General features: G+C 40.7%; 1 protein-coding gene across 3 annotated transcripts in view; it reads right to left on the reverse strand.

The window, feature by feature from the left end:
• TMEM144 (transmembrane protein 144) overlaps positions 1 to 9,556 on the reverse strand; it is a 70,139-nt gene that overhangs the window by 21,613 nt on the left and 38,970 nt on the right. For all 3 annotated transcript variants that reach the window (XM_017859697.1, XM_017859695.1, XM_017859696.1), the window contains exons 6-7: positions 2,556 to 2,637; positions 19 to 86 (exon numbers count right to left, since the gene is read on the reverse strand). In XM_017859697.1, coding sequence (XP_017715186.1) covers positions 19 to 86; positions 2,556 to 2,637 — 150 coding nt within the window. The remainder of the gene's footprint in view (positions 1 to 18; positions 87 to 2,555; positions 2,638 to 9,556) is intronic.

Raw genomic sequence — 9,556 nt, forward strand, 5'->3', positions numbered from 1 at the left:
GAAGTAACCTCTCCTTACACTATGCGGTGGTGTACTGTAGAAAGTTTATCCACCCAGGAACAGGGGTCTTGAGTTTTGTTGATCACCTATTGAAAACATTGGCCCAAATTAAAACAAAAAGAGCATTCAATTGATAATCACACTGGTGATAATATTTCTAGTGTTTTTCTCTTCTCTTTCAAACATGCTTTAAAATATAATAAACATGTCACCTATGCATTCTGATATCTCTAAACTCAACTATTTATAATTCTTTCCTCTTTCATTTAGGATGACTTGGCAGTTGGCAAGTCCTCCATTTCAAATTCTCACATTTAATATGTGGCTATTGTGATACACCTATAAAAACTAATAAAATTTATTAACTTGTGTTTCATTTGCATATTTTAATGGTCTGTATAATCTGTAAGGAAATTAGACTCTCCTCCTATGGAATGCTTAAGATCAATGAGCATTTCTTACAATGATTTTTTTTTTTACCTAATTAGTTAATAAAATATTCCAAGCCATGTTTCACTATGAGGCTGATATTCTAAGTCAGGAAAAATTATGAGCAAATTCATATTTCTACTGTGGAATTACAGTATCCCTCCCTTATCTGTAGTTTCACTTTCTGTGGTTTCAGTTACCCACTGTCAACAGTAGTCCAAAGATATTAAATGAAAAATTCTGGAAATGAATAATTCGTAAGTTTTCAATTGCACACTGTTCTGAATAGTGTGATGAAACCCTGCATCGTCCCTCTCCATCTCACCTGGAATGTGAATGATTCCTATGTCCAGCCTATCCATACTGTATACACTGCCTGCCCCCGAGTCACTTAGTAGCTGTCTTAGTGATCAGATACAAAGAAATACTATGTATAGGGTTTGGTACTATCTGTGGTTTCAGGCATTCCTTGGGCGTCTTGGAACATATCCCCTGTGGATAAGGGGAGTATATTATAATACTGCCTCTTAGCCGAAGTGTTCTTTTTCTCTTTTCTTTTTCTTTTCTTTTTTTTTTTTTTTGAGATGGAGTTTCACTCCTATTGCCCAGGCTGGAGTGCAGTGGTGTGATCTTGACTCACTGCAACCTCCTCCTTCCAGGTTCAATTGATTCTCCTGCCTCAGCCTCCCAAGTAGCTGGGATTACAGGTGCGTACCACCACAACCAGCTCATTTTTTTTCTTTTTTTTGGTATTTTTAGTAGAGATAGAGTTTCACCATGTTGGACAGGCTGGTCTTGAACTCCTGATCTCAGGTGATCTGCCCACCTTGGCTTCCCACAGTGCTGGGATTATGGGCATGAGCCACCACGCCTGGCCAGCTGAAGTATTCTTGATATTGTACTCTTACTCTTTTTGTAAGAGACAAGAAAGTAGGTCTGAATTCTTTGTTATGTGCTAAGTCAAGTTTTCCTTTGGCAATAACGGTTTCTTTCACTGTAAGGAGCTCATGATACATGTTTGTATACCCATCAATCATGCTGTTTATGGATCTTTAAACTTACTGCCTAGAAAAATCTCAGGCAGTTAACCTACTGTGTATCTTTTACCAAAATGCATTTATTTTATTATTTTCTTCCATTGTTTTGGTGGATGGTTGGGCAGGAGGTGTCTGGATCGCTGAAGCAGGCAAGGAACCCTTTCCCAAAGCCAAATCCTCCCTTCTCCCTGAAACATTTCCCTGATTAGAGATGCCTGTGGATTAATAAGCCTCTTCTCTTTACACTTAAGCTAATTACTATTCAACTTTAGCATCAATTTAACTAAGGTTTTAGTTGATAAAAGTTTTGATAGGGGAAGAAGGAAAGGAGAAAAGATTAATTTTGAAGTAAGGGGTAGATAAGCACCCTGCGAAGGGGCAATACCCCACTGGGGGTGAGGAGCACTGGATTCAGAGGGCAGACAGGAGAGATTTCTTGAGATGAGAAGGATTAGGGCCTGGGTTCATGGCAATGGGGCTTTGCCCTGAAGTCTCTTTTGTATATGTAGCTGCTGACACTTGTGCTTTATCAGGTCCCTTTAAAAAGTTGCTCCTATTTCACTCAGATTTACTATTCCAGACTAATTTAGATTCTTCAAGGTCAAAACAGTGACTCCTATCATCTTTTCTGTTTTTCACTTTGGGTAGAATGGGATACAATTCCTACTCTCATACGACTTCACTTACCTTTCGTGGGCTTCCTATGGTCTATTCTCCCCTGGGCCAACTTCAAAACCTCCTTCCTCCTCCTTTCTAAAGTTACTTTCACATTCCTCTGCAGTATTTAGGGTTCCTCTATTGTAGGAATCTTTAAATCATTACAAAACATGGGGTTATATATATATATATATCACCTAGTAGAGATCTGTTAATCAAAATAAATAAACCTGTGTGCTAGCTGAGAAGCTCAACTATGGAAATACTGATTGATTGCTACATAGACCTAGTCACAATAAATAAGCTAAGATATTTTACATAGCCAGGAGTGATGAGCAAATACCACTTTTTCATCTGTGTTTAAAATTTATGTATTTTCCATTTATCTTAATTTTATGTTTCAAATCAAGTTGTCTCTCATACTATACTCACAGGCTCTGTTATTAATGGAGTGGTATCCACGGAACACGTGTTATTTGGTATTTCACTTTTGATGAACAAAAATATGAAAGCACTGCAAAGAAAATAAAGTTTAGTGATATTTGTCGTAATACTGGTTTATATCAAGCTGCTTGATTTTTAAGAAAAAAACACACACCTTAAATAATCGGATCCTAAAAATACAATGATTACTTTCAAATTGCCCCTTCAGTGGTCCTGCTGTTTTGCCAGAACTCCTATTCTCTTAGATGTTTCTCATTTTCCCTAATTGCAACAGGCTAAAGGCTAAACTCATAAGCTTTCCTTTCACATCAGATCTTTCCCTTAACTTTGAAATCACATTGTAAAAGAAATGCAAATGAAAACTACATTTAAATAATATTTCTTAGCTATTATATTGACCAACTTCAAAAGTTGAACATCCTCAGTTGGACAAACGCTAGGGGACAGATACTCTTAGATACTGCTGGTAGAAGTGCAGAACTGTATAACTCCCACAGAGGAGAATCTGGGGTGATCTACTGAGGCCACCAGTGTGTCCACTCTTGACCTTACCAATCCTGCCCCAGGACCACTCACACAGGTACACTCAAATGCAGGTGAGATGGCCTACATGGTCATGCAATGGAATACTATGCAGCTGTAAAAATGGAATGATGATGATCTCTATGCTCTGATATGGAAAGATCTCCAGGATATAGTTTAAGAGATAAAAACATACACTGAAGTCTAGTGATATTTTTTCCCTTTAACATCTCTCTCATAATACACTATTGATGTCCTGTATCTTTGAAACAAATGCCTCACTTACTCTTGGCTTTTAAGTCATGCAAATTTGTTAAAATGTGTCAAAAGATTAAATTAACTTGAGAAGATGAACAACGTTGGGATACTTTTAACATCTCTTTTGAAATACTTTTAAAACACATTTGCATGGTTCAACATTTCAAACAAAATAAGCTTTCGAAGCATATATGACACTGAAATAGGGTAGGTAGCTAGGTCCAGAAGAGTATCTATCATGTGCTATCTTTTGTGTAAAAATCAAAATGTTCTAGTTAGGTTTCTTTGTTCAACCTCTTACTTGCTTTAAAACATGAATAGTTTCATATTCCATTCCATATGAGATTTAACTTTCCTTTTTGATTTTTATGGCTCTCTGCATTATGTTCCACCCAACGTATCACAACATAAATCCTTGTATGGGCTTCTATGCCTGACCACTCCCTGCTCCAAGCTCTCTACCAACCCCCTCCCAAAATTTTCACAATGACTTGCACCTGCTTCTCTTTCTTCCTTAGCTGGACACCCTACATACTCTATCCAAACTAAACAAGAGTTGAAGTGTTGAATGTGGTTTAAAAAAAAAACTTCCCCTTGGGCCAGTCCTCACTGAATCTTCCTCTTTGAATCCCCACAACACTAAGAATAGTTACCACACAATCTAGACCATTTGCCACAATGTAATCTTTTTTCTCTAAAGATTTTCTAATTCAATAGAAGCCAGTGTTGGGGTCCAAAAATGATACCCCAAATTACGGCACTTTGGCATGCTGAGTGCTTTGAGCTATAGGAGATTGGAAGGCCTTAGAAGCAACCTCAGAAGGCAAGTCTCTCTCTGACTTCCTTACGCCTTGATGGCTTCCACTCACCTTTCTCCCACAAAGCAGACCACAGAAATTAGAATTCCTCTTCCCCAAGATGAGTCATGGACACTAGAATCCCTCTTCCTCAAAGCCAGCCATGAAACCTAGATCAGTTACTCTAACAACTCCCAACCCTCCACTTTCTGTGTAGGAGCTGGCTATAAAGAAATTCTCTGACCTACCTTGTCTTGATCATAAGACTCTCATTCCAGAGGGGTCCTGCTGCCTATCAAGGAGGAAGAAATACTACACAAAGAGACCAAGAAGAATCTGAACAGGCAGGTTTTGCTGTGTTTCTCCCCTCAGTCTATTACCATTAGATCACACCCTTTGTGTAATTACATTTCTACAAGACTGTCAAATCTTCAAATCTAAGCAGAAAAACAGATGTTTTTTTCCCTGCGTCTTTGGGTCTTCAGGTTCCATGTCATGCAGAACTTTGATTAAATTTGTTATGTTTTTGTCTCATCAACCTGTCTTTTGTTATAGGAGTGTCAGCCATGACCCTTATGATAGAGAAGAAAGGTATCATGCCTTTCCACCCCTACAGTGGAAACCACATATCTCCTTCAGGGTCCTCAAGATATTTAACACATAGTAAAATTGAATGCATAAAGCCTAATTATATGAGTATATTTAAATCAGTATATTTAAATGTGTGTGTTTTATATGTATTATATATATATTTGCACACATGTATTTGTGTAAATATGTGTGTATTTCTGTGTGTGCATATTTTATATATATATATTTGTAAGGTTAATATTAGACATTAATTGGCATTTTGTTCTCAAAATTATACAATGAAAATCCTCTACTCTGCATAGACCTGTGTGTTTTTCTAATAAGCAATACAGAATGATATGTTAGAAAATACTTGAAATCCGGCCGGGCGCGGTGGCTCAAGCCTGTGATCCCAGCACTTTGGGAGGCCAAGATGGGTGGATCACGAGGTCAGGAGATCGAGACCATCCTGGCTAACACGGTGAAACCCCGTCTCTACTAAAAGATACAAAAAATTAGCCGGGTGAGGTGGCGGGCACCTGTAGTCCCAGCTACTAGGTAGGCTGAGGCAGGAGAATGGCGTGAACCCGGGAGGCGGAGCTTGCAGTGAGCTGAGATCTGGCCACTGCACTCCAGCCTGGGCGACAGAGTGAGACTCTGTCTCAAAAAAAAAAAAAAAAGAAAATACTTGAAATCCACAGATAGGATGGGTGGGACCAAGATGGCCAACTAGCAACAGCAGCAATCAGAAAGTCACATCAAAAAGAATGATAATTAATGTGTGAATCCTTCACTGGCAACCAAGGTAACCAGATTCTCTCATCAAAACTGACTAGGTGGCTGACGTAATAACGGTCAGGAAGGAAAAGCAGTGTGGTCTAGTGGCCCACCTGAGAGCCACACAGGGCTGCAGGGCCCCCACCCCCCAGCAAAGGGAACTGGTGAGTGAGCATGCTACCCAGCTGGGGAAACCATGCTTTTTCCATGGAACTGTGCAACCCACAGATTGGAAGATCCCACTTGCAAACCTACACCACTGGGGCCTAGGGTCCCAACACTGGAGCCATGCAGATTCTCAACAGCCTCTCTGCTGGAATCTGCCTAAGCCTGCTGAGCTCCTGAAGGGAGGGGTGACCAGCACCAGAGCTGCAGCTGCCTGCTGCCTAAACCGTCTGAGCTCCTTGGGGAAGGGGCAACAGCCAGCACTGGGACTCATTACTGTCTAACATGCTAAGCTCCCTGGGTGGGGGAAGGGTAGCATCCAGCTCTATAGCTCCAGGCCATGCTTTTTCACTGCTGGAGCCAGGGAAGCAGGAGAGCTTGGTCCCCAAGAAGTGTTCCCCAAAGCCCAGCACACTGGCTGTGGCAGACTGTGGCCAGAGCACCTCTTCAGGCCTCACCCTGCCCCATCCTTTCTCACTGGGCGGGGCCTCCCTGCAGGAACTCCAACAACTCTAGCCCAAGGCTCAGGGACAGAACCCAAGCCTCCCTGGGCCTCCCTTAGGGGGAGGGTTGGCCACAGTCTCTGCAGACCAGCAGAGTTAGCCTTCCCTCCAGTAGTTCTGAGGAATCTGGATAGACCAGATGAGTGGGTTTCCCCCCAGCGAAGCTCACCCCCTCCAAAAGGGACAGTCAAAGCACTTCCATAAATGGATCCTGTTCCCCATGCCACCCAACTGGGTGAAATCCTCTGACAGGATTTGTCTGTCAGACACCCTATATAGGAATGATCCTACTGGCATCGGGTTGGTGCCCCTTGGGGTCAGAGATCCCAGATGAAGGAGAAGGCACTTGTCTTTGCTGTCCTTCAGCCTCCTTGAGTGACACCTCTCTAAGCGCGGGAGCGAACCAGATGAACGCGGCGTGAAGTGAACCCCCAGCAAACCACAGCAGCCCTACAGATGAGTGACCTTGAGAGAAGAGAGACAGACCTTCTTATATTGTTTTATATTGATTTATACTCAGAAAAGGAAAGAGGAGCAAAACTAAAGGCAGTAGCCCGGCGCCTAGGAACCAGACCCGAAACCAAGAAGCCAGAGCTGAAACCAGGCCTGGGCCTGCCTGACCTAAGCCTGGTAGTTAAAGATCGACCCCTGGCCTAACTGGTTATGTTGTCTATAGATTCCGGACACTGTATGGGAAGGCATTGTAAAAATCCCTGTCCTGTTCTGTTTCATTCTGATTACTGGTGCCTGCAGCCCCCAGTCATATACCTCCTCCTTGCTCAATCGATCGCGACCCTCTCAGGCGGACCCCCTTAGAGTCGTGAGCCCCTAAAAGGGACAGGAATTGCTCACTCGGGGAGCTCAGCTCTTAAGACAGGAGTCTTGCCCGATGCCCCCGGCCAAATAAACCACTTCCTTCTTTAACTTGGTGTCTGAGGAGTTTTGTCTGCAGCTCATCCTGCTACATTACTTGGTTCCCTGACCGGGAAGTGAGATGATTGGCAGAAGGTCGAGGCAGCTCCTTAGGCAGTTTAAGCCTGCCTTATGGAACATCCCTGGGGAAACTCTGACTAGCCCAAGAGAGGCGGATCCTGAGAGCGCTCCTGGGTAGGCATTTGCCCCAGTGGGACGCGTCATCAGAGCAGTGTGTGGCAGGCCTCCATGGAGGATCAACGCAGTGGCTGAACACCAGGAAGGAACTAGTACTTGGGGTCTGGACATCTAAAACTTGGTAAGACTAGTCTTTGGAACTTGCCTACTCCGTTTGAGTGGAAGCTTGGTCTGATCATCCATGGCGTGCCTTTATCGGTACTTTGGTTTAGTTTTGGTTTTGGTTTTGACTTGGTTTGAATTGCTTGATAGGACTGGTCTTGGGAACTTGCCCACTCCATTTGAGTGGAAGCATGGCCTGATCACCCATGGCGTGCCTTTATCAGAACTTTGGTTTTGGTTTTGGTTTTGACTTGGCTTGAATTGCTTGACAGGACTGGTCTTGGGAACTTGCCTACTCTATTTGAGTGCAAGCATGGCCTGATCACCCACGGTGTGCCTGTATTGGCACTTTGGTTTTTGTTTTTGACTTGACTTGGATTGCTTGATACTTTGTTTTGGTTTTGATCTGGCTTGGATTTCTGGATACTCTGATTTTGGTTTTGATTTTGGTTTGCTGTAAACTGCAAAAGTGTGTGTGTGCCCTTTTTACCCGTTCTTTGTTTTGTGGTGTGCGTGTGGCGTGAGCGTGGTGTTGTGTCTCGAAGAAGCATGGGTCAGGCACAATAAGCCCATCCTACTAGGAACTATGTTGAAAATTTTCAAGAAAGGATTTAAAGGAGACTGTGGAGTATTATGACACCAGGAAAACTTAAAACTTAGTGTAAAGTAGACTGGCCAGCATTAAAAGTAGGTTGGCCATCAGAAGGAAGCCTGGACAGGTCCCTTGTTTCAAAGGTATGGCACAAGGTACCCTGTAAATCCAGGGCACCCAGACCAGTTTCTGTACATAGATGCTTGGTTACAGCTGGTTTTAGATCTCTCCACAGTGGTTGAGACAACTCCAACATAAGCGAGAAGAGAGAGAGGAAGAGACAGAGGCAAAAGGAAAGTCAAAGAGAAAGAGACAAAGTCAAAGAGAGAAAGAGAGATATATACAAGTAGTTAAGAAGAAAAAGTGTACCCTATTCCTTTAAAAGCCAAAGTAAACTTAAAACCTGTAATTGATAATTGAAAGTATTCTCTGTAATTGTATACTGCTCCAATACCACTTTGTTGTTAGTATAAACATGGGCGTATCCTGAAAGCACTGAGGCCTTCCTATCAAAAATCCTTAACCCAGTAACCCGTGGATGGCCCAAAAGCATTCAATCTGTAGTGGCAACTGCTTTGTTAACAGAAAAAAAAATAAAAATAAATAACTTTTAGGGGAAACCTCATTGTGAGCACACCTCACTAGTTCAGTTCAGAACTATCCTAAATCAAAAAAGCAAAAAAGTAACTTACTAACTCAAAAATCTTAAGGTATGAGGCTATTCTGTTAGGAAAATAAAAGCTATCTATACCAATTCTAAATTAATTTTGACAAAACAAGGTCTTATTAATAGCAAAGGACAATTAAAATCCCAAACTTACAAGGTTTTCAACAAAAGTAAAGTTTGCTAAAAGTTAAAAGTATAATATGTATTATACTAACTTCTATTCTTGTGGCCTTAGGCAGTCTAGCTCATAGACACAAAAGAAGTTCGTTTTAGAAGAGAATAGTTATCATCTTCAAAAAAATAAAAAAAATAAAAAAAGGAAAAGAAAAAAAGTGGGGTGGAATTTATGTAAAAGAGTATTATATGGTAAATTCTTGTCCTGAAATAAATTAACTGGTTGTTTAAAGAAAAAAATATTTGTAATAAGTCAAAAAGTTAAAGCATGTCAAAGAATTGTCTGTGAAAGTCGTGGAAGAGAAAAATGTTACAAAAAAGAATTTATGCAAGAAATGTAGTATAATTTAAAAGTAACTAGGCCTCCTGAATGTAAAACTAAAAAAAAAAAAAGTTTATGTGCAAGCTGTATAAAGAAAATAAAATATACTTTTGATAAAAGAATTATAAGGAGGCATAATAATATAAATATTTATCTACATTAAAAGGTTAAAAATATGTATATTTTGTTTTAAAGGTTTAATCAAGTTTTAAAATATTAGAGAGAAAATTCTGTGTGTAAACACTGGCTAAAGTTAAAGAGGTATCATCCAGTTTTTCTGTAAACTGGACATTAAAATAAAAGTGTAGCAGGCTTTTTATAAAGCACCAATCTGCTCTTTGCAAAAATTATAAAAGGTTAAAAAGAGTCTATAAAATCTTACCTTATGGTCAACATTAAAACTTGGATAAATATGTCTACAAGATTTTAT

The sequence above is a fragment of the Rhinopithecus bieti genome, unplaced genomic scaffold (assembly GCF_001698545.2).
Source record: "Rhinopithecus bieti isolate Rb0 unplaced genomic scaffold, ASM169854v2 scaffold_50922, whole genome shotgun sequence".
Classification (NCBI taxonomy): domain Eukaryota; kingdom Metazoa; phylum Chordata; class Mammalia; order Primates; family Cercopithecidae; genus Rhinopithecus; species Rhinopithecus bieti.